We start from the raw sequence: 26,331 nt of genomic DNA on the forward strand, positions 1-26,331 counted from the left end.
ACTAGAATTTGACGTAATAGTTCTGTGGAAACCCGTATGGTGGAGAGAAGTAATTAATTAAGGGAAAATGAGACAGCCACCCAATCGTAGCAATTGCTACAGAAACCCATACGGGTTCCTTGAAAGAAAAGCCTCGCAGTTAACGAAAAATTTGTCCTGGTCCGGGACTCGCACCCAGGACCACCGCGTTTCCGCGGCAGCCACTGTACCATCTGAGCTAACCAGGCAGCTAGCAGATGGCAAGGCGAAGTCGAATTTGTCAACAACTCGAAGCAAAGGCAAGAGTTTGGCGTAAAATTCTGCAGAAACCCGCAAAGTGGAGAGAAGTAATTAGTAAGGGGAAAATGAGACATCCACCCAATCATAAAAATTACTACAAAGGAAACTTGGATAACCCTCATTCTCACCTGTATCTCGAAATAGATCTTGAAGACGCGCGCATTTTTCGTGTCAGAGTGAATGTGGAACGGATTTTCTACTGCTACCACAACAGCTGATCTCGCTGCGTAGTTACAGTCTTCGTAGATGCTTCAGCTAGCAGACGACAGGGCATAGAAGGGCGCCTTTAAGATGTGTTCACTCTCCTAATTGGTTGAAGAAGTCTGTAGCTTCCACAGCACTTCATGGAACTACTGAAACAGAGTATAGGCTATTATACAGCCATGTCACAAATACGGTTGACTTCCATTAATTCAACCCTGACGGGATGGATGAAACTGATAAAGTTATCCAACCGGTTGAATAAAACAAGATGCAGAAAAAACATCAAAACACACCACTGATTCATTTGGTAGTATTTTCCCTATTGCCCCCAAGTGAACATGCCCCCAAGTGAAATGCGCGCTTGCTTTCTATGTGTCCAAAGTAGGATACTAAAATAGAAATTACATGAATCCTTTGAGGCACTGTGTACACAATTGAGTGTGCTAAGGTTGTCCAATATTGAAGGCGCTGATGAAACTAATTACATTTAAAATGTGTTACGCACATCTTAAAACACTTCTGATTGGAATTGTGATGCAAGTTTGAATGACGTGCGAAATGCTTTAGTACAACGAATGGAAATGTAGATGGTTGGGTATTTTTACTCAGGTGTTAGTATGTCGTATGCAGCGGGTTCACTTTTTTCATTGTTTGTCGCAATTCGTTGCACCAGGCACAATTTTCTAGTGACTGGTTAGGTCTTTTCAAGCCTGCTAGACATGAAATAGTTGTTCTCATATCTGATGTTCCTGTATGAGTTTTCACATGGAGTCCACATTCTCTAAACATGACAAAACACACTAAATTATCGAAAATTGTTAATCTATTTTGCAGTGGTATGATTTTTATAATTCTGAAAATGTAAGAAATGTGGTTGAGGTAAGTTTTAAATAAGCAGAATCAATTAGCGCCTGAAATTGTTTAAGCTTCTAAACAAAGTAGAAATCTAACGTGTATCCGATTTTTAGCAAGAAAAATAGGCAAGGGTCTTGCATGCGTGGCGCAATGGCAGCCAGTTTCTTAAAGTCAGCTTAGCCACACGATTTTTAGTCAGCTTTGCCGCATTACACCTTTGTTATGCGGTAAAGCAAACGCATTACAGGCAGTTTTTGGCTCAATTTTTCTGGAAAGAAATCACGCGTTAAAATTGGGTAACTACAGTAGTTGGACATAGTCACCCACCATTATTGCTTGAAAATATTCCTAGGGAGGACTGAAAATGGGCATTTTCGATAGGAGATATTACGTGTGTTCAACACATTCAATGACCCCTAAGCTTCACAGAGACACATGCTGCCACTTAAGAGGTCGCCGTTCGAGTCACCGTAGGGGTCAGGTGCGTGCATGCTGACTGGTCAAGTTAGAACTATCCGGTGAAAGCCAATTTTAGGACCAAAATAAGAGTTTCGGCCCATAGAAATGCATGGGCATAGGCTGGAAACTTTGGCTGGTATCAAATTAAATGGAGTCGAATTAACGGCAATCTACTGTACCTCTTGCCATTTACCACAACATCGACTACGTCATACCAATCCACACCTTCTGGCCATCATTGGCCCTTGCACCACAAAACAAAATACGTCATCAAGGCACTACCGGCTCTGACCTAATCTATTCAGTATTTCCCAACTGTGCCCAAACCATAAAACAAGCCAGTCTGCTCTGTTAGCAATGCAGGATTTGCATTTTTTTTCGCATGCTTTTTCACCTTGTTTGTGTTGAACACGGTCTCGGGCAACTTCATTTTCTGCTGTTACAAACGTTTGTAGCTCCGAATCATTGAGGCAGCTTCAATTGGCACCAACTCCACCATCAATATCTTTTCTGGCCACTTGTGGAATGAAGTCACTCCTCTTTTAGTCAGTCTGCTTTTCCAAACTCCCTATTTTTTTAGATTCTAGGCGTTCCTCACTGAGTTTGAATTAGTATTGGCTGGTGATGATACAGGTAACATGCGTCTCATGCCACATCATACAAATCATACTGGCAAAAAAAAACATGTTGGGCAAGAAAAAATTGGGGGCAAAATGCCATGCCCACTTTGAATGTTAGCATGCACATAAGAGAAAAGGGAAAGAGGTAACATATGTTGTATGAACCCTTCGGGTGGACAAACCCAAATGCTTTCATATACCGGGTGTTTCAGCGAACACTTACAAAAAATTTTAAAGATTGTCTGTGGCAGTTAGCACAAGTCTAGTTCATGAGCTGGTCTACTCAAAAGAGGCGGACATTACTTACACAAAAAATTGAAATGCAAAATGGACAAATTAACAAAAAATTACTCATTAAGTTTTTAACTAATTATCTTAAGCCCATATTGCAATTTACAAATTCTAGTCGGGGAGTTTGCAAGGCAGATCCACTTGGAACGAATGATAAGGATGACGCCAGTTTCGAGATATTAATTCCCGAACTTTTCGGAGAAATGCATTGGCGTTCCAGTTACTGTCATGCTTCAATGCATAAAACAAAGTTTTATACAAAAATTCCGATTTTTTTTATTTGCCTAAATAATTCTACACATTTTGAAACAACCAAAAAATATCTGAAAAGCACTTTATTTGTAAGATACGTGCAAAATATTTTTTTGAAAGTATGGAGAGAGAGGATTGACTTCGCTGCACTGCACAGCAGAGTCTCGGACTTTCTGTAGTCCTCGTTGCAAAAATGTCTCTTTGGGAGTAAAAAAATGTACTGTGGCAAGCGGGGCTCATGCCTGTAGCAAGGGATGTCAGATCCCTAAATTGTAGACTTGGTGTAGTACATTTCAATGCACAGAACAGTGCAGGGTGCTACTCCATATTCTTCGCACCAGGTACGTGTAGCAGTTGGTTTCATTGAGAATGAAATCTGTTTGTTTATTCATTATAAACAATTCAAAATACGGTGCACAATTCCCGTCCTCTGTCACAGCTACCTTTATGCCAAGCATGGTTGTGAAAACCTTGTCCACTGCCGACATGTTGAGATGCTGTCGTCGTCCAAGTCGGAGAAGATATGCTGCTCAGTATCGTCACTGCCACTTTCAGAGGAAAATTTAACTTCTTCACTGTCTGAGTTCGACAAATCTTCCACAAACTAAAATTTTTTTTCTTTTTTCTGGAGCGGAGCCGTTACCGGCACGCGCACGCACAGGGAAGAGGACTACATTTTTAAATCCCAGTTGCCAGCATTGAAACGTTACTTCACCTGAATGCAAGCTTTGAATGTGCCTTTATTTTTTTTACTACACCATCTGTTGAAGCCAAAAAGAATTGTACGAAATTTATCAGGGTAGCTTGACTGTGGCAGTCCACAAGCGCTTGTTCCAGTAGGGACGAGCCTAGCTCATCTTCGGTGGGAGTGGTACAAACTGTGTAGACTAAAGCCCCTGCATCCACGCGCCACCGCCGCTTTCTTAATTAGTGACAACCTTTGTTGTGCGCCGCCTTTTCTCCTCACACCAAATCCGGTTCCGGTTTTTTGCGGTTCCGGCATTTCCGGTTTAAAAATTTCCGGTTCCGGAGTTTCCACTTCCTGGAGTTGCGCTGCGGGAATTTCCGCTTTGACTGCTGTTAGACGATGGTGAGACGCCCGCGCATGCTTAGTAGAGCTGTGGCAGTCACCATAAGAAGAATGCAAAGGGGACAAGCTGTTGTATTCCGCTGAGGTAGTAGTTTGTGGTCACTGTTTTCCAAATGCATGAAAAACAGCAGTGGTCTCCAAGCGCCCAGGCACTACATTCTACTGTACGTTGTTGCTCGTGCCACAACCGGTCGCAGGTTGACGCGAAGCAGCGAACACGAGCAGATCGCTGGTTACAATAGGCGGTGGTTCTTGAATGGAATCGCATTCACAGTTTCAACAGTAGCTGGTGCAGTTAAAGCCTCTCCAGCGACGCGAAGGTAAACAACGCTAAAAAACAAAACGTCACTTACACTCGGGACAGGAAGCTGCAGCTACGTAAGTTCCGCTTGGCGCCAGAAGCTAAGGGGGTGAGTGGGAGAGGAACGTGGAGGAGGAGGGCAAGTTGGCGGTACTTAACCTGGTTGGCGGAAACGTGTATCGAGGGGCTTTAGTATATACAAGCTCAGCTCGTCTACGGTAGGGAAAGAGTTAAAGGGACTGACTACTGGCCAGAATGTGTTGTGAGACGTTTATGGAAATGAAAGGACCATGATTTACAGTGCGCTGTTTGTGATTTAAGTAGGAATTATAATTTTTAATTGGCAAAGAAAGTCTCGAAAACCAGTAAGTGGTGAGACCTGACAGTGAAATCTTGGTACTCTGGAGGCATTCTATGGTATCACGGTACGTAAGTCGACTGTTGTTAAGTACAGCATAATAGTTGCTTAAAATTACAGTTGCTATATTATTAGACACTTGCGCTTTACTCTATGCTTTGGAAATCAAAAGTGCACGCATGGCTATGGCAACATGCTGAACTGCTTATCATGTGTAAAAGTATGGTTTTGTTTTCAGTTTACAGGAAACCACAAAAACATGTAGCTGTTATCACAGAAGTACTATCCGCCATCTTGACCAAGTGATACATGTGAAAATAATTGCAGATATGGGACACTAGTGTTATTTCTTAATGCAATAACACAGGATTAAAATATCAGCCACATACGTAAGCCTCGCCTCATGAGCCTTCTCCTTTCAGCTTATTTCAGTACAGTCACAAGATTCCTGCCACAGTCAAGTCCTCATACATGGCAGCATGTATGGAGATTTTTGGGAAATGGTGTATAGGCATAATGCTTTTTCATTTACCTGGCTCATAACAGCACTGCAGAAATTCGATTTTGTACACAAGGCAGTTTTAAAAGAATGTTTTTTTTTTTGTAAACCATTCTCTGAGTTAGTACCTTATTGTTATGCTGCTCGTGGCTTTTTTTCTGCAGATAGAGAAGTACCAAAATGGAGACTTCGGTTACTGTCCCCGGGTGTACTGTGAAAGTCAGCAGATGCTCCCAATTGGTGAGTTAGACCTATTGTTTTAAATAGCTTGTAAGTAGGGGTATGAAATATTCATTACTTTCAAATAACTAAATCAAATACTTTCTTAATCGATTAGTGCCCTGTGTACTTTTGAAAGTGCAGGACTATTGTCATTCGCAAATAATCAAAGCACACTACTTTTCTTAGTATGCCATTTTGTTAAGAAGGGTCTTGCTGAGACGACCACATTGTAGTTTTTTCCTAGCTGCATAATGCCTTTGTTCTATTAATCATCAAACTTGAAGTGCTGAAAGTACGAGGTACTGGTTTGTATGCAAATAATTCATTTTTTATAATGCTTACTATTTTATTCTCGATGCTTATTTTTGTGTGAGTGTTGACAAAGGAATGCCTTAAATGGTGACTGCATGACATTGCATCTACAATGTATTTTTAAAGTCTTGCCAGGAAGTTAATGCAGGTGTACTTTATAAAGTATGCTGGGCCTATGTGTATGCTAGAAGGGTTTGCTTGTTTTCGAAGGACATACATAATTGTCTTCTACCTGTATTTTTGAAAAAAATATTTGTTGCTGTTTACAGAAACATTATGGACAGTTGCAGGTATAAATGGAGAACAAGAATCACTTCAATATATTATTTTTTCTCCCGGTCGGTTGCTTTTTTGCCGCCGACGAAAATAACCATTCTGTTGTCATTGCTTCCAGTAAAAAGCAAACGGTAATATAATATTTTTAAAATTATTTATTTCAATACTTACATTCACCCAACGGCATTGCAGCAGGGAGATTACGGTAAGTTTAGACAAATATCAGGACTATTTAGGTCCCTTATAAAGATATTTCAATAAATAGAGGTCACTTATGCACGATTTTACTGAAAATTGCAAGTTGGAGAAAACAGAAAACGACAAAGGCAATGTATATTCCTCTTGCAAACGAGATGAGCTATGCAATTGAGAATAGGGTAACCTGCATTCAGGTACCAGAGCTGAGCATCATCCCATGATAGGTTATAAACTTCTACAAAAATGCCACCAAGCGAATCATGCTACAGGATTATAATGCAAGAAATCGACTGTCATCGCAAGAGAGCTCACATTGTGTTGCATGTTTCAACCACCATTGATCCGAAGGCTTAATGCTTTACTCTTAAGCATGCCTCCATCGCAAAATATCCTGTCTCAATTGTTATATCAGCACCATGTGGGACTGGGAAAGCAACACCAATGTCATTCCTCATTATCTGCTGCAATCATTTATGTTACACACTTGAATAGTGAAAACTCCTCTCAAGCACGGAATGTATGGCGCTAAAATGCTAATTTGGTCATCAGAAGGCTTAGCGGGCCTCTATAAAGTTGCATTTGACTTAAAACTTTTTGTGGGCCTAGTTGGTGCATATTTGACAAATATCTTTAAAGTGTAAGCAAGAGACACGCCATAAAAGAAAGGACATACACAAGGTAGGTGTTACTTTTAACTGTTTATTCGACAACGTCATGAAATATACATGAGGCAGGCACATGCGCAGAAGTGTTTATGAAAAAAAACAACAAGATATGTATATATTTATAAGAAATGCCTGACTAATTTATATGCACATTGAGGTATGCAAACTCTTTTGTGTGCAGACTTAACAAAGGCCCACTGATGCAACCTTCGCCCCTCTTTTTTATGTGATATGCTTCGAGTATAAAGTGGGCCTGCTCACTGTGGCTTTTACCTAGAATTATTGTGTCATGAAATAATGCCTGACATCCTCCTCAAGAGTTCACGTGATCCACCAAATGCATTCTTTCCGTCTTTTTAATATTCAAGATGTGCTATCTAAATCTGTCATTCATATACCTTCCTGTTTGACCATTATAGCTTTTGCCACAGGTCAAAGGAATGTCATGGACAACTCTGCTGATGCAGTTTAGATAAGGCCAACAGTGCTTCTTTCGGCAACCTCGCCTTCTTTTGCCTGCTGTAGCTATGTGAGGGCAAAGACTGTTAATTTTTTGGGGGGGAGATAAAACCACTGCAACATCATGCCTCTTCGTGATCTTCTTAAGATTATGTGAGACTTTACGAATCTAGAGAACTACTTCAAGTGCATGCTTTTTTCCCTTGAAATCATTATTGCCCTTCATTTTTCCTTGCTTAAACTTCTGCAACAGACCCTCAGCAACTGCAGTGATGACTGTTAGGAGGTAACCTGCTACCGGCAGTTTTGTCACCTGCGCTTGAAAGCTTTCTTTCATCTTGTGGTCTATTTCTTTAGTGAAGGCTCTAGGCAAATAGATGATATAGCCCTTTTCACTGTCTTAGAGTGAGACGAGCCAAAAGGTAGGATCTCCTTCCTAGCCTGAGGCCTATAAGACCAGCACACATGTCCCCAAGAAAAACTAAAATGAATATCTAGCAACTGAAGGGATTTCTGAACGGGAAGTTCATGTGTGAAGGTCAGTCCCTTCCCATGTCGGTTAAAAAGTCCTAAAATCACCTCTACTTGGTGCTTGTACAGGCTCCTGCCTGTGGCTTTAGCAATAATAAAAAATCGTTTACAAATCTAAAAACACGTAAAACCTTCCCACCTTCTTTAAATGCAATGTCTAGTGTGCAGTCTGCCTGGGACAAAAAAATATAGCATAAAATTGGCACCATACAGAAACCAATGCAAATTCCCTCCCTCGTCAAAAAGAATTTGTATTCAAAAACATAAAAGTAGAGTAAAGCTTATTTAAGCTTCTAATAAAATAATAAGTTACTCATACTAATACCCACTGTGTTCTGGAAGGTGACCTTGGGGTTTGCCAAATGAAAAGGCCGTTGGGTGCCAAAAATCAATAAAATCGGGATGGTAGTTTGTTTTTCTGGGCTTAAAGGCTGACTGCAATGAAATTTCATTTGGGCTATATTGGCTAAATTGCATAGCATATACTATCAATTTAACCTTGGCAAAGCCGCAGAACTGGTAATTGTGTAATTTCTCTTATTAACAGTCTTTAAATAGCACTTAGGCAGACGACACGTGCACCTGGCGGTGAGCGGTAGCGATGCGGATATGGCAAAAGTTTCAGAACCGTATACAACTGCTGATCCCTCAGTTGTACCTAGACACCCAGGCGTGTCGCTCGCTCAACATTTGCCAGTTGATGGGCGTCTCTCGGTACTCTCTGCGTGCTTTCTCGTTGCGCATGTGATTTGCAAAAATGCCGACATGTTGTGTGGCTGTCGGGTGCTTGAAAACGTACTCGAACACGAGTGATGGCTGTGCAGCACACAACCACGGCCGCTCGATGCAAAGCAAGGTGCGGCCAGCTACGTCGCGCCGCAGACAATAGGCGGGCGCGTCTCGGCCGAGTTTACAGTTGTGACCGCTTTTCTTGGTGAGGGCGCCACCGGTCGGGGATGCTTTCGCGACTTCGCGCCGGGGCTAAGCGGGCGTTGGTTCTCGCATCAGAACGTGTTTGCCTCGTGCTCTACACACTAATCTCGTGCTTTTTCGCGTGCATGTGTGTGAGCAAGTTGATTCGCGTCAGAATGTGTTTGCCTCGTGTGATATGCATTAATCTCGTGCTTTTTCGCATGCGTGTGTGAGCAAGTCGGTTCGCGTCGGAACGTGTTTGCCTCGTGCGGTATGCATTAATCTTGTGCTTTTTCGCATGCGTATGTGTGAGCAAGTTTGCCTGTGCTTGCTGTGCTTTGTTAAGGCTTTTCGGTGTGCGTGTGTGCCGTAGCCAGCCTCGTTCATGTGGCGCGATGACGCGCAGCTGTTGTGTGCCACTCTGTGACACAAATGCCAAAAAGGACCCGACTGTGAAATATCACGAGTTCCCATGCGACTTGGAGCGTCGAGAAGCATGGCTAAAAATATCTCTCGCCAAGGAGTGTCGGGAAAAGGAAGCAAGTGGGAACTGAGCGATAGATCTCTGGTATGTTCCCTGCACTTTACACAAAGTGACTATAAAACGAACACGGAACTTAGGCTCCTGCTTCCGAAGGCGGTACCGACCGTGTTTTGCAAATATCCACAGTACCTGCAAAAAGAGAATGTGCAGCCCAAAAAACGCCATCGAGGAAACTTTACTGATCACACAGTAGTTGAGGCAAGCGATAATTGCGGCAGCTCAGGAGAAAGCCCCAACATCGAAAGTGCCTTGCAGTTTCTCAGCGACAAGGTGGAAGCTCTAGTTCCAGAGACTGCCTTAGAATCATGCTCTGAACGTAGTTTTTCTGTTGAACAGGCCTGCCAAATTATATTAGATATTGTCGACGCCCTAGAACAGTCAAAGCAACCAATCAAGAGGGAAGAAAGAAAGTTGCCCGTCAAGGAGAAGAGTTGAAAAATTGCAGTCCGAAAGGGACGAAATGAAATACCGCCTTTTAGTTTATGAAAACAAGAACGAAATTCAGTCCTTTGTTCAGGTATTACAAAGAGCGTAAAAAGGAGACAAAGCTGCTGTTTTTATCAGCAACCAAGTGGCCACTTCAGGGGAAAAAAACCTACCTACAATGAAAAAATACTGCGGGAATGTGTTTTATGGAAAGCATGCTCAAATAAAGGGCATGAGCATGTTAGAAGCAGAGGCCTTTTGAAGCTTCGTTAAAAGGGACGCACTCCTTAGATAACCTCCAGCATCACTCAGTATGCTTCGTTTTCATGAGAAACAATCTACTGATGATTATTTGCAATGATAAGCGTTTTTATTTCATCTAAGTTAGTTTGAATTACTTGGGAAACTCGTACAAGTTCTCCCTATGTAAAGTTTTTACTTTGCGTACGTGTTCACGAGAAGTGAATAAAAGTACTGATAGATTGCTTTAACCAGAACCTCTCGATGGAAGTGCACCAACCGGTCGTGCATCGTACGGGCAACGGTCACGGATAGCGTTCAGGCGTATTCTAGAACAGATTTCCACCCCTGTGACAATCTGTTGGCGTTTGTGGCGTAATCAGCACTTCCATCGACGACTTAAAAGATTTCGTCTGCAATTTCTAAATATAAAACGCATTATTTACGCCTTGACTGGAGTGGAGATCGTGGGTGCCGACGCAGCTGTGAAGGCGCTCTCTATCAGCAGCCATCCCCGAGCGGTGGCGCCGCAGCGGGCGCACGGAGAACTAGGCTCGAGACGCCGTTCAGGCGCAACACAGCGGGCCGCACCTTGTGCTTTTGGATCGAGCGGCCGTGACACAACATTGTGTAGAGAAAGGCCGAACACATCTTCCCTGACCCAGCTTTCAGAGCGCAAGTGTGCATCATGCCGCAGCAGGCAAATGCGACACGGACCAGCCAGCACACACAAAGCATGTGAACTGCACTTAACGAAGCTGCAGAAGCACTAGTTTTTCATGAGAACAGTCATTTACTTATGCAAGATCTGCTTGTCAAACGCTTACTCTGGATGGCTATCAGTACTATAAGCTGCGATGGTGCACATAAAGCAAAGGTAAGTTGTATTCAGGAGCAATATTCTTGAGTGTTCATTTCCAGCATTGCATCATCTTCTGAGCTATGTGACTGAGCTATGCCGGTTGCTCGGTTGCCATAGTCAGAAGTTCGAATCCTCGCATGAAAAAAAAAATAAAAAAAAAAAAAAATATATATATATATATATATTTAAATCTGAAGATGGCAAGCTCTGATTTCACTTCCTCCAGTACACTACATCTCCAGGCTTGGAGTGGCGCCTGACACCAACAAAAGATGCCGAGAGCGAGGGGCTATACTAATCCAGGTACAACCAAATTAGGAAGACCCACTAAGCTTGAGCAAAGATACTCCCTCGCCAGAACAGGAATTGGTCTCCCCTGGTGCAGTATTCGCCCACTCCCTTCCAAATGACTCATTCGATCAGCCAATAGCCCTCAGTCCCCAGCAGCTGCAGAGCACCTGACCAAGGCAGCGGTCGGACTTTTAATGCAGCAGGGGATGCTAGGAATGTTTGGACCCAAACAGGCCGCCAATGGAAACTGACCCTGGCAACACCCTAACTTTGTTGAGTGAGGCCAGCTTAGCAGGACTCTTTGAGGAACTATCAGACATTGTTTGGGATATCATTGGCCCTAGTGAGATTAGAAGAACTGGTGAGGCTTATACAGTGGTGACTAAAGGCCATGTCCTATGCTGTAGAGGTATCCCAGATAAGAAGCGATACAGGGTAGGATTTCTAATCCATAAGCATATAGCGGGCAACATTGAAGAATTCTACAGCATTAATGAGAGAGTAGTAGTAGTCGTAGTCAAACTTAATGAGAGGTATGGATTAAAGGTAGTACAAGCCTACGCTCCAACATCCAGTCATGATGACGATGAAGTAGATCAGTTTTATGAAGATGTTGAATTAACGATGAGAAAAGTGCAAACTCAGTATACTTGTAGTAATGGACGAGTTCAATGCAAAAATGGGGAAAAGGCAGGCTGGTCAACAAGCAGCTGGCGACTGCGGTGTCGATTCTAGGAACGCTAGAGGATAGATGCTGGTAGAATTCGCAGAAAGGAAAAAGTTGCGAATAATGAACACCTTTAGGAAGCATAGCAACAGAAAGTGGGCCTGGAAAAACCCTTATGGTGAAACAAGAAATGAAATAGGTTTCATACTCTCTGCCGATCCCAGCATAGTGAAGGATGTTGAAGTGTTAGGTAGAGTAAAGTGTAGTGATCGTAGGTTGGTGAGGTCTAGGGTTCACCTCAATTTGAAGAGAGAAAGAGTAAAATTGGTCAGGAAGAAACAGGCCAACCTAGACATAGTAAGAGTAAAAGCAGACCAATTCAGGCTGCTACTTGTAAACAAATATGGAGCCTTAAAACAGAGAGATCAAGATGACAGAGAGGTAATGCATGAAACCGTAACTAGGCTGGCTTCAGAGGCACCAATTGAAGTGGGAGGTAAGGCACCAAGGCAACCAGTAGGCAAGCTCTCTGAAGTAACAAAGGTCCTAATAAAGAAATGACAAAGAATAAAAGCATCCAACTCGTGAGATAAGCTAGAATTTGCAGAACTGTCCAAACTGATTAAAAAGGAGAAAATAAGGGATATTCGAAATTATAATGTGAGAAAGACTGAGGAAGCTGTAAAAAATGGACGCAGCATGAAATCAGTGAGAAGGAAACTTGGCATAGGACAAACCAAGATGTATACGCTGAAAGATAAGCAGCGTAATATCATCAGCAATGTCGAATAAATGCAGTGGAAGAATTCTATACTGACCTGTACAATAACCAGAGGAGTCGGGATTCCTCCATTAGAAACAGTAATGAACAGGATACATAAACTCCTCCTATAACTAGCGATGAGGTCAGAAGGGCATTGCAAGATGTGAAACGAGGAAGAGCGGCAGGAGAAGATGGGATAACAGTCGATTTAATCAAAGATGGAGGAGACATAATGCTTGAAAAACTGGCGGCTCTCTATAGACTGTTCTTTCATGGCCCCCACCATATTGTGTACGCAGTGACGCCATCTATGGGCAGTCGGCATGCTGGCTTGGGTGAGCGCTTCGTCTTGTATGTCGGGTATACGCTCGGCACTGGTTTTCGGCATTTCTTTTCGCGCTCACATGGTCTGTTTAGTATGATGTGGCATCTTCTAGTACATGGAAAATGGGCCTGTGAGACGTACTGAAGTGGTTTAAGTCGGCATGGCCAGACTTTTGGTGGCGTAAGGCGAACGGGGCTCGCAGCACGATGTGTGCGTGCGTGTTTGAGCCTATATCACCCTCTGAGATCAGTTGTGTATTTATGAAATTTCTATTCACTAATGTGACCTTATAGCAGTATTCTCCTTTAGTTCTAAGCTGTGGTTTAAGAGCAATGAAACATATGCGACGATTGTAACAGCGTGGGTACCATTCTGCTACGGTAGAAGTTGTGCTGTTATACTTTGAGAAGCGTTCAAACTGTTAGCTGTAGATTACATTACATGACTATTTGGTTCGGTGGACGTAGTTTCCACCCATGTATAAAATACAGTTTTAAATAGTCATAACAGCATACCTTACAGCGTGAATTACACTTGTCCAACAAAGCAACCGTTTACAAACTGCCCGAGCGTCCGAAGCAGTGGTAGATGCTGGATTATACATATCTTTGCTCCACATAGCGCATGGTTCAAGCATGCGACATCAGCGTTTATAAATCTATAAACGTTGTGCGGCATGACCATGCGAAGTCTTATTGCAGCATTAGCCAGTTTTCTCTCTCACTCTCTCTTTTCGAGAAAGAGGATGACAACCGTTTTTTCCCCCCAGTTTTGTTCGTCCTGTTCTCTCGATGCCCTCACCTGTATTACGGAAATTTTGACCTCACAAATAGCCGTTGCATTCTTTTTATGCGATCCCTCTTGGATATTATGGCTTTACAGGGCAAAAAAGGCCATGCCGAAGCAAATAGCTTATATATATCTATCATGCTGGTTCACCAACCGCAGTGATCACTGTGTTGAGCAGCACCATCAGCCTCATACAGGAGGCTTGCGTAGACATATCATAGTGATTTCAAGTCTACTAGACTTGAAATGCGTGAGAACGATGCCGATCTATCACAAATATTTGATGGCATCTGGCACTTAGATGTTTTGGGGTTGCCTTAGGTTGGCCGTACACTAGCATGCGCTCTTATGTTTTAGTTTCCACCCCAAGCCATCAGATATTGAGCAGATTTTCTATTTCTTAGCAATACAAAGACGCCGGTTCTCTTCATCAAATTAAAACCGATACACCCAAAATAGCTCACAACACATACACACACCACGGCTGATGATGCACGTCATATGTTTGCACTCCCAAGAGATATTTCTGCATATTGTAATTACCGATTCACCGAAAGCCTACACACTGGTTTGCCGACGACTTTGTTTGAAAGGACATTGCATAAATTTCACAAAGTATCAGCTAAAACATCTCGAAATTGTTGTGCAGCATGCGAGAACAATACTTTCAAGCAGTGCCGCGCCAGATTGCACTAGCAAGAAAGGCGGAAAGGCTCGCTGCGCCCCATTTCCTCCTCGCCCAATGAAAAGGTCTATACGAATTGTCTATTGAGTTCAGGGGTCCCAGAGAACTGGAAGAATGCGAACATTATGCTAATCCACAAGGAGGGAGATGTTAAAGAATTGAAAAGTTATAGGCCCATTAGCTTACTCCCAGTATTATATTAAATATTTACCAAAATAATCTCTAATAGAATAAGGGCAACACTGCACTTTAGTCAACCAAAGGAACAGGCTGGCTTCAGAAAGGGATACTCTACAATGGATCACATCCATGTCATTAATCAGGTTATCAAGAAATCTGCAGAATACAATAAGCCTCTCTATATGGCTTTCATAGATTACGAAAAGGCATTTGACTCAGTAGAGATACCAGCAGTCATAGAGGCATTACATAATCAAGAAGTACAGAACGCTTACGGGAATACCTTGGAAAATAACTACAGAGATTATACAGCCACCCTAATTCTACACAAAAGCAGGAAGATACCTATAAAGAAAGGGGTCAGACAGGCAGACCCAATCTCTTCAATGCTATTCAAGCTATTCAACTGATAAGGCTTAGGAGTAAGGATCGACGGTGAATATCTCGGCAACCTTCGGTTTGCCGATGACATTGTTCTATTCAGCAACAATGCAGATGAGTTGCTATATATGATTGAGGACTTTAACAGAGAGTGTAATAGTGGGGTTGTAGATTAATATGCAGAAGACAAAGATAATGATCAATAGCTGGGCAAGGGAACAGGTGTTCAGGATCGCCATTCAGCCTCTGGAGTCTGTGAAGCAGTACGTTTACCTAGGTCAATTACTCACAGGGAACCCGGATCATGAGTAGGAAGTTCACAGAAGAATAAAAATGGTTTGGAGTGCATACGGCAGACATTGTCAGCTTCTGACTGGAAGCTTACGATTATCATTGAAAAGTAACCTGTACAATCAGTGCATTTTACCGGTGCTGACATATGGGGCAGAAACTTGGAGAACAAGCTAAGGACTGGTCAAAGAGTGATGGAATGAAGAATTCTTGGCCTAACCTTAAGAGACAGAAAGAGAGTGGTTTGGATCAAAGAGCAAATGGATATAGCCGATATTCCAATTGACATTAAGAGAAAAAATTGGAGCTGGGCAGGTCATGTTGTGCGTAGGTTAGATAACCGGTGGACCATTAGGGGTACAGCAGGGGTGCCAAGAGAAGGGAAGCGAAATCGAGGATGGCAGAAGACTACGTGGGGGATGAACTTAGGAAATTCATGTGTGCTAGTTGGAATCGGTTGACGCAAGACAGGGGTAATTGGAGATTGCCTTCGTCCTGCAGTGGACATAAAATAGGCTGCTGCTGCTGCTGCTGATGATGATGATCATCATCTTGTTTGAGCCATTTCGCGTGCCTCTACACTGGACGTGTCCAAGTAGACAGATGAAAGCCCGTCTTACACAGCGCCAGAAACGCTGTCAGCAGGAACCGCACGCTGCATTTGTCATGAAGGGTAACTCGACGCGGTAGCCATGATGTAGATGCGGCTGCTAGCCATGCAGGAATGTGATGCTGCCAGAGCGAAATGGGTGAAACCTTGCCACCTTATTGCTACTTAGCACCGAACTCATGAGTAGACAGCTCCATACTTGAGGGTAGACCCGTGTAGACCCCTCTAGCCCCGCCGTGCTGAGCCTGAGCTACTTATCATCCTTTACTACAGGTGGCACTAGTTGTCTGATCAGTCAACGAGTTCAAGGTTTTTAGCACACTAGACAATGCCTGGTGAAGCCAGATGTGTCATGCCAGAGATGCTAAAGTAGCTAAAATTTATATTGCACTTCAACCCTTTGAGGGTCAAATTGTTTTGAAAAAAACTTTCGCGGGTGGTCAAATTACTTTATTGCAGATCTTGAATGCACAAAATGTATAAAGTCGGGAATAAATAGTAAAAAAATATTAGGAACAGTATTTTGGTGTCGGCATCACTCAGAGCTGCAAAATGTTCAATAGTATTTCAGAGTGTGGTACAATTTGAAACACGGGTCTACGCGCAGCGCCTTATCGCAGTCTGCACACCTAAAATGCTTGTCTGTTCTCCTCTTGGAGCGACGAGTTGTGTTGGCGCACACAACATTTTCTCTGCATGCGGCTGCCTTGGGCAGAGGTCTGAGGCACCCTCTCGCGTAAGCGCGTTGCTGCAGAGAGCCAGAATACCTCATGAGGGGTGGTGATAAACAAGCTAAGAGCAGTACCACTCAAGATAGAAATCAACTTCCACCACCCCTGCGAGAGAGTGCCGACAAAGAGAAAAATCACGTTTTGCGCGCCTCCGTTGCGATCACGCGGCGGAACCGAAAGCGCGCGTTGCCGCTGAGACCGAGAATACCTCGCGAACGGCAGTAATAAACAAGCTAAGAGCAGCGCCAATCAAGATAGAAATCGACTTCCACCGCCCTGCAAGAGAGTGCCGACAAAGAGAAAAATTACGTTTTGCGCGCCTCCGTTCCGATCACGCGGCAAAACCGAAACCGCAAAAGGGGTGTTGCCACAGTCTGCGCGACGTGCTGAAGTTAGAAATCAGCTCTGGTTATCTCCCCAAGAAGTTAGCACAAATTTCAAACGCTTCTTGTAAGTCCTAAGAGGTGGCAGCACCTCCCAGTGAGCACGCATCGTCATTATGGCGCGAAATTTCAAACGGAGGGTCGAAACCGTACCTGTACGGCAAAGACCTTGCGGGACAGAAAACCGCCGCCGTACATGCACAGCAAAAACCTTCAGAAGGTTAAATATGACCTGCAGCAATAATCTGTTGCCGCACCGAAACCGCAGAAATACATGCAAGCGAGCGCATTGTTGCTTGTCGAAGGCGCAAGCTTAACATGCTCGTGTGATTGTCTCCAAACTGTATATAGGCCAGCATGCTGTTCGTCAGCCAAAGTGTTCCAGCAGCTTCCAAGCAGAGACTTTCATGCAGCTACACCGATCAGAACGAATGGCTGTGCAGACTATGTGACTGCTTCCTGGCAGAATGACATGGATGGCTTTTTAATGTGTTAGCATTCTTAAAGTACTTCGCACACACACTTTCTGGGGGCTATCTATATATATATGCGTACATACATGCATGTATGTATGTACAGTCAACCGCAAAAGTTTACGGGACGCAGGATCTGCCACGAAGCTGAATTCTCGCGAAGCGTGGTCACACAGTCTCGAATTAAATGTTCCAGCATGTAGTAGCCTTTGCCACCTACACAGTGACTCATTAACTACGAAGTGTCATGCCTTAACAGTGCAGGAGTTCACATTTGAAAGAGAAATCACATCCCGTAAACTTTTGCTGTTGACTGTATGTATGTATGTATGTATGTATGTATGTACGTATGTATGTATGTACGTATGTATGTATGTATGAATATATGTATGTATTTATATGTTTGTATGTACGTACGAGAGTTGATCCAGAAATATAAGGTTCCCAAAGAGCTCCAGCCACACAGGAAGGTACGAGGAGAAATCCGGCAACACTGCTGCACGCGGCTGTTCCCCCACTCTCGATTTCCCCCAGCCGCTAATTTTTGGCTCAGCAGCCGTCAGATATGGAGGTTCCCATTGTTGATCCCGCCAAGTGCGAGATTCGTTCCCTAATTCGCTTTTTGCACGCCAAAGGGACTCTACCCATAGATATTCATCGTCAGTTGACAGTGGTGTATGACGACAAGTGTGTATTCGTTCAACACGTCCGAAAGTGGTGCAGGAAGTTTAGTTCCGGTCGGAAGGAAGTTCACGATGAACGTAGTGGAAGACTTTCAGTTTCGGAGGCGGTTATCGAGATGGTCCAATGCGAATCTGCAAAACAGGAGAATCACCGTTTGTGAACTTGTTGCTCAGATTCCTGGGAGTTCTTATGGTACAGTGGATAGAGTTTTGACTGAAAAATTGGGATATCACAAGTGTTGTGCTCTATGGGTACCGCGGCTATTGACATCAGACCACAAGGAGAAACGCCTTGACTGTGCTTGCCAGTTTCTTCAAAAGTGTTATGAAGATAAGGAAGGATTGTTGGACTCAATTGTTACAAGAGACGAATTGTGGGTGTTTCATTTCACTCTCGAAACGAAACAAAAATCCAAACAGTGGCGTCACCCGGAGTCACCAGTTGCAAAGAAGTTCAAGCTCCTTCTGCTGGCAAAGTCATGGCCAATGTTTTTTCGGATCATAAGGAGGTACTGCTGATCGATGTCATGGAACATGGGACAACAATCAACTCGGACAGTTATTGTGCAACACCAGGAAAACTCAGGCGAGCTATCCAGAACTGCCGGCGAGGACGACTGGCAGCCAGTGTAACGCTGCTTCACGACAACGCCCGACCTCGCATCTCCCGTCAAACCCAAGAACTTTTGACAAACTTTGGGTGGACTGTCATGTCCTACCCACTGTACAGTCCAGACCTCGTGCCTAGTGATTATCACTTGTTCCCCATGTTAAAGGAACATTTGAGTGGCCAACGCTTCCGGAGCGACGAAGTCAAAGAAGAGGTGAAATGCTTCCTCAAGGGGTTGGCGGCGGAGTTCTACAACATTGGGATGCAGAAATTGGAGTACTGTCTACAAAAGTGCATAGAAAAGATGGCAATTATTTAGAAAAAATAGAGCAAAGTTTAATTTTTCCAATTATGTAAATTTCTGTGAGAATAAACAATGTTTCCCATTTATAAAATGATGGGAACCTTATTTCTGGATCAATCCTCGTATGTATGTATGTATCTTTGTATCTGTTTCCTCGCCTATCTTGGTTGCTGGGTAGTCTGCGGTGGAACGAGTAGCACATTGAGCTATTGTGCTGAGGTGACAGGGTTCAAAACTAACTGTCGGACCAGTTTGTGTCACTGAGTGTGTGCCAATGTGTTCATATGCACCACCATTCAACGTACCTCTTTCCATCGACATGATCACTATAGATGTGGGACTGGGTAGACACCTCTGAGAAACTCTTTCATGCCGACTTGGAGCACTATGTATGTGCCACTCGGTCCATGCTGGTCTTCAGTGAACCTCTTTGATGCCAACTTGGGTCACTTGGTATGTGCCAGTAGGTGTGTGCCACTCTCCAACGAATGTATTTGACGCCAGCGTGGGTGACTACTAAGTGTGTGCCACGGGGAATGTGTCACTATACGATGACGAAAAAGTGCCTTTGAATTTCTTCGATGCCAAGCACAATCGAATTTACATCACAAGGGTTTCTCCAGGACAGCAACTCAATACATAAGCAGGCCGTGCCACAAATGTACTGGTTACGTGTCGCTTGAATGGCATGAATGCACTAGATATGTGCAGCTTTTCAGTGAACCACTGACCAACTTGGTTCACTGAACATGTGCACTGAATGTGCGGCAAATGAGGGAACAATTCCCGGTGTTCGCAGACACCGGCGCACTGCACTTCTCGTCTCAGAGGCCATGCGTGGACTTCTCGGCACTAATACCTCGGAGGGCGAATCGGAAAGTTTTTGCCCCTATCTTTTTAGCCAAATTATGGCTGTGAATGCGAACACAACTTATCCATTCCCAGCGGTGGTCCTTCTGCCAGTAGCTCCATGGCACGGCACTGCTGTCAGTTGCTGAAGATCGCGATTGAACTTCACATGTCCACGGCGTACCACCAACGAAGTGTGATCTGTTTTCTAGGGAACAAGGGACGAATGTCCATTGAAATCCACAGGGAAATTCAGCCCACATATGGGGAAAGGTGTCTTGCTTTAAGAAGTGTAAGGTGGTAGTGTTGCGAGTTCACAAACAGCTGTGAAGACTTGCATGACAATGAGCGTTCGGGGAGGCCGCATGCATCACTGCTATCACAGGGGCATCTCAAGTTTAGTGCTGTGATGGGACAAATGGGGGGGGGGGGGGGTCTGAACCGGTGTGGGGACTATGTGGGAAAACAGTGCAAGGTACTTAGAATAGTAGTTGTATTTGTTATTACCTGTATGTACCTTGTTTTGGCTAATAAAGTATAGGGGCAAAGACTTTCTGATTCGCCCTTGTAGATGGTGCAGCGTGTCCAGAAAGCTTGGCAGAGCTCAATTGCCATATGACACATTTCTCAGCACTCGCACACACTGGATCACCATGCATTTTAGAGGCTGCGTGCAGGCTTTGTGGCAGCGGTGCATGATAGCGGCAGGTGTTCTTATGGAAGTGTGGGGAAGTCCCCCTGCTTCATACAGTACTTACAGAACTCATTTCAGCCGTGAAAATACATTGTGTCACTGCATTGGTTTAATGCCAACACATTGCTGTCAACTGCCATCGTGAGAGGGGTTCCGCCACTTTTATTTATTATTATTTTTTTTCCATGGGATGCGCCTGCCTGTGTGGCAGTGCTTGCAAACGCTGCCAATTCAAGCTTCCTTCTGAGCCGCGTTTCAGTCTTCAGTAGCAGTTGCGGGCGAAAGTTCAGCTTAACTGAATGAGTGGTGCAAGCAGGGTGTCTACCAACCAAGAATTCTCAGGGATTTTGCATACTCTGGAAATACTCAGGGAAAGCTCAGGGAACTTGTGCTTATATCTGGGAAAATTGGCTATAATTTTATTGAAAGGGGATTAAAGTTGTGTGAATGCTGGCTCAAGTAACAGAGGAATCGTAACGAATCGTCTTTGATGCCGTGTCGTTGGCTGGAGCTGTTGCCAGTGTACAGTCAACAACCGATTTTCCGGACACCCGATTTTTGGGTCATGCCTGACAATTCAGACGTCTTCGTGGCACTACCACATACTCCATAGAGTCAGTGTATAAGAACGCCTGAAATTTTGGACGCAACAACCCTTCGCCGTCCTATTTTCCGGACTTTTTACCATGACTGCAGATCCGAAACGGCATTTATGAAAACCACCACCGCCACCATTTCGATTATCTCGCCGCCTCAAACCGGCACTCTCGCACGCAGAACAGCTGGCAGCCGTAGCCGCCACTGCGGCAATGCTAGGCCGAGCTGCTTCGATGTTCGCTATTAAGCTTCTTGTCGTTCAATGACGTGTTTTTCATTGAAAGACTTCGCCGCTATCAGCAATTGCACCGACTGGTGCGTTGCATAATGCCGGTTCCCGAAAGTCAGCTCCGCGTCAACACAGCAATGTTAAGCAGTGAAACATATGCAAAGTATTGCTGTGAAGCTTAACAAGCATGGGAAGGGCCAATTGTCACGGAACGCAGTATCTAGTCCTTAATTATACACACGTGCACCTGCCGTCTCCTGTCACCTTCAGAATGTTTTCGGACGTGCCTGTGGCAGTTTGAGCCCTTAAGGGCAGTAAAAGACATGCATTCATTTTTTTCGGATGTTGACTGTACAACTGACCAAGAGGATGCTTCAAATGTTTCATGGGGCGAACACACAATGGAAGGAGGACGAGAACAGAAAGGACCGACGCACTGAGGAATGAATGGAAAAGGGAGTGCACCGCTGCTTCTTTGGAAGAGCTTGAGCTCAAAAAAAGTGTTAGCTGATGCTGAGATGCAGGTGTCCCTCCATCCAAACCAAAATAAACTCTAAAGCAGTGAAATGCAACACTGAAGCATTGTGCGTGGGCTGGGAGTATGTCAGGACAGTTGAGGTTGACTTTCCAGGTGCAGAGAGAGAATCGCACTTGTGACAAAGTTCAGTCCCCATACCAATGAGTTGATAGATATGAGTTTCAGTTGATAGAAATGGCTCATATTCGAAAATATTTTCTTTTGTATGCATCTATTTTTATTTGTATTTGAATATGGTAAACTCGATTTTCAATGGGCTTGCCACTTTTTCAAATATATTTTATTCACTCTACATTTTACTAACGCCTCCCTTCTGTTTTCTTTTAGAATAAAATGAACACTACTAGTCACTGTTAAAACTGCATTAAGTTTTTTTTTTTTTTTTTACATACCATACTTACTAGAGAGTGACAGCGTTGGGCGACAGGGTGTCAGCCCATTTTGGCACAACAGAGTTCTGTCACTGATCGAATTATGTGAACGCACTCAGGGAAAACCTGGAAAACTCAGGGAATGTGGAAATGTCAGCTTAGTTAGCACCCTGGCAAGTTAAGTTTTTGCATTGGGTCTATATTAAACCAACCAAATGGTCACACCTTGTTTTCCATCTCCAAAATATCGGCTTATCCGGGTTCATTTTAACAGGAGTCTGCTGTACAGTAAGGCACGGTACTCATTGTCTAACTGTGAAAAATTTATAATTTATTACTGTGCTTGCTTATTTAAGTTTGTTGATGACTGCAGTGCTGGAGGCAGTTCAGTTGGAAATTCTGTTTACTTCTCATGTTTCGTGCTAAGAAAAGACAGTTTACTATAAAATTGCATCTGAATGGTCTGCATACCTTTAGCGCAATTCAAATCGCATGCTCCCCAAGTGGGGAGTGGGGATGTTGCAGACGCCATCACTGCCCTTTACTGCCGTCAGTGAGTAAAACGGCACCCGAGAGACAATGCTATGCTTTTCTATGCAAAGCACAAACGTGCCGCCGTGGAGAAATTGAGTCAAGACAGAGCGTTGAATTTGCCACTGCAGCTGCACATGGTGAAGTGGCATGGACTGTTTGGGAATACCGCGACATCACATGGACATCGCATTCTCTGCTCCTTGCAATTTTTGTGAGTTGCATGAGCTAGCAAAGCCAGTGCAGCACTATACGATAATGACACTGCAGAAACGTGAAAGCGTGGGGGAGCAAAGGAGAGAAAACGAAACCTTTCGACCGCCCGCATCAAAGTCAAGGATAACGTCAATGAGCTTTTTGTAAATATCAAATAGAACTGGACAAGTGTATTTTCTTTCATCTTGTAATGCAATACAATGACCTTTTTATTACGAGTGGTTGAGTAGTAGTGAAATAAAATATAATGAGGAGTGCCTTCGTCATAGGGTTAGTACTTGAATGCCTCTGGGGAGTCTCTAATCGTGTCCTGAATTTACCTCAATTTCTCGATTACAAAAGCTCTGTTCGTGATAATGTTGACACCTTAGATGTTCTCTAGCACTAATCTATCACTTTAGCTTGACGTGATATTTGCCTTTAGTGTCCCGTTATAACAAGGCAGTTGAGAAAGTCAATCCACTGATATGTCAAAGCCATCAATGACTTCAAAGCTGCTAAACTAGATATTAAGACAGACGTGATGTTTTATGGCTAGCGTGAACTGTCTAGAGTGTAGTTAACTTGGCCTGTGGGAAAGCTGCCTATTGAGTTCAATAAGTAAGTTGTGCCTTCATTGTTATGGATCACAGGGCTATCGGATGTGCCTGGAGAAGCAATGGTAAAGTCTTATTGCCCCAAGTGCATGGATGTGTACGGACCCAAGTCATCTCGGCACCACCACACGGATGGTGCCTACTTTGGCACAGGCTTCCCTCACATGCTGTTCATGGTGCACCCAGAGTACCGCCCCAAGAGGCCCACCAGTCAATTTGTGCCCCGGTAAGCTCTCTCAGGACCTTTGCACAATGCTGATGATGAAATCCGCATCAGGCTAGCATTGCATCCCTCTACATTTACACAGTCTGATTCATTTGTTCCCAGCCTGAATTAAGGATTCACTTTTACTGTCTTTAGAAAAAATATGTAAGGTCCTCTCTCCCGAGGCAAATGATACCGTTACCGAAGATCGGCACCTTGTGTACGTGCAATTAAATGTCAACAATAACTACAGTAAAAGCTCATTAATTCGAATTCTGCGGGGATGCTACGAAAATTCAAATTATACGAAATTTGATCTAATGAAAGTCAGAAAAAAATCGCTCAGTTAAGGCGCATATATAGTCTGACGTGGTGTGAGTACGCGCGTACACACGCTACGGCACGTTGGCGTTAACATCTATACTTCGAAGCACTAGTGCAGCCAATGTAACCGGATGCGGCCAATGCGGCCCGACGTGCCGGACATCGAGATGGCTCTTACTCCATCCGCACGTTCGTCGCGCTAATTGGCGCAGAGGAAAAACAAAAACTCGTAGTTTCACCCGAAAAGCGAAGCATCGATTGCGATAGCAAATTAGTAGATAGCTATATGAAGTAACTATAATAGTCTTATCGGCCGTATAAACTTGTAAACATTCGTTTACTAACTAAATTAACAAGCACAGTGTCAAGCACGCACAGGTAAGCATGAACACATCTCACTCGATGGCCGCGGACACTCGTTAAAGAACGCTGGAGTGAGGAAAAGCGGCAGTAGCAGCGAGCAAATTGACCTTCGTACAGCTCTCGCTTCAATGCGAACGAAACATAGAAAACACATTGCATACGAAGCTACCGGCACTATGCGCACTCCGCAAACATCACGGATAGATTTGAAGACGAGGCCCACGCGGGCGCGCACTTTGGCCTCGTCGGCGGCACTTTGGCCTCGTCGCATATTGCCCCCGGAGAAGAACGCCTCCCTCCCTCCCTCGCCTCGCCTCACCTCACCCCTGTGCCTCGGGCGCGACAGGAAAGGGCGTGTTCCGCCCTGCCTTCCTTGCTTGCACACGCGAGATTGAGCCTCGTTTGCTGGCTCACGCTCGCAAGCTCTTGCTCATACACAAAGAACACGGCACCCGGTGACGGTGCTGTCGTCCTTACCAAAGATGGAAAAAGCAAAGTTGCGCGGCCCGCCCGGCAACGCCAGCGCTGCCAACGGGCTCCCTCCCGCGCACTAGCACTTTCCCCATCCATGATGGCTCGGAGTTCGAATTATCGGTGGCGGTGCGGATTTCAGTGTGAATTAACGTGATGTCTTACATATTGCTTTCAATACATTGTTGGACTGACCACGGTGACTACTTCGAATTATCCTAAATTTGAAATTAAGGAGTTGTGAATTAACACGCTTTTACTGTACATATTTACTCGAATCTAGGCCGACCTCGATTGTAAGCCGACCCCCGAATATCCGAAGGTAGAAAAAAATTTTAAAAAGCATACTTCAAATGTAGGCCGAACAAAAAAAGTGAGGAAAGTGCTAACAAAATGAAAACAGCATTTATTTAATATGAACACGTCGAGCACACACTACGTTTTCATCGCTGCTAGCCTCGTCGCTATAGCCCAGACCGCACGCACACTTGCAGACGCGCGCCCATGCATGCGCTGACAGTGCGGCGCAGTTCGGAGACATCGAATGCCGCGCAATCTCAGTGAACAGCTCCTCTCTGTAATCATGCGCTTATTTTCTGTATCATCCCGTTGCGGCACACGCAAGAAGCGTCCCCCATTGCCTCCTCCAATGACGGATGTTTTTCTCATTGATGCTGAAGTCCCGCCCGGCTTGAACGTTTGACGATGCCTCTGCGACTAGTACAACTTCTCATCTGAAAGCGGCTTTATTGGCGACGAGAATTCGAAGTAGCGCCCTCTCGCAAGTGACATCACGGCCAAGACGCCGCTCACTCGGGCGTGCTCAGCCGCCACGCGCGCTCGTTCCCTTTGTGTATGTTTGGGATATGGGTGGCTCGAGCCGTACTTATTGAAGGATATGTTGGCTTCTTTCTGCTGCCATGCCTGAAACACAGTTCCTTCTTCAAAAGAGCGTGAGTCGAGAAAACCTGCGGCTTGGATATCGCAAGCTGTATAGCATTGAAGGGGTCTACTGGTTTTTCAGTGCATATATGCGCCGTGTCTGTCCATAAATTTTGCGTAAAAAGAATCTCTGCAAATTAAGCACGCGAAGTTGTGTATGATGCTTCGCTGAACACTTAACGTTCCCTTAGTACTTAGCTATGAGAGACATTGCATTTTACATGGAAGAAAATCTTGGTATTTGGTGTCAACATGTTATCCGTGTTAGAAAGACACTGCCCAGCGAAGCTGTCATCGGGATTCTTATTACTCTGGTGAGTTGTTCTAGTTAAATACGGCCATTTTATTAATGCGTAAAAGAAAGAGGCGTGCATTTCGTATGAA

The 26,331-nt window shown here is 44.2% G+C and overlaps 1 protein-coding gene across 1 annotated transcript in view; it reads left to right on the forward strand.

Annotated features, from left to right (window-relative positions):
* The window catches only part of CkIIbeta (casein kinase II subunit beta), a 73,602-nt gene that overhangs the window by 35,983 nt on the left and 11,288 nt on the right, over positions 1 to 26,331 (forward strand). Inside the window, exons 5-6 of the mRNA XM_075691404.1 lie at positions 5,373 to 5,448; positions 23,679 to 23,868. Coding sequence (XP_075547519.1) covers positions 5,373 to 5,448; positions 23,679 to 23,868 — 266 coding nt within the window. The remainder of the gene's footprint in view (positions 1 to 5,372; positions 5,449 to 23,678; positions 23,869 to 26,331) is intronic.

Source organism: Dermacentor variabilis, chromosome 1 (assembly GCF_050947875.1).
Source record: "Dermacentor variabilis isolate Ectoservices chromosome 1, ASM5094787v1, whole genome shotgun sequence".
NCBI classification, from domain to species: domain Eukaryota; kingdom Metazoa; phylum Arthropoda; class Arachnida; order Ixodida; family Ixodidae; genus Dermacentor; species Dermacentor variabilis.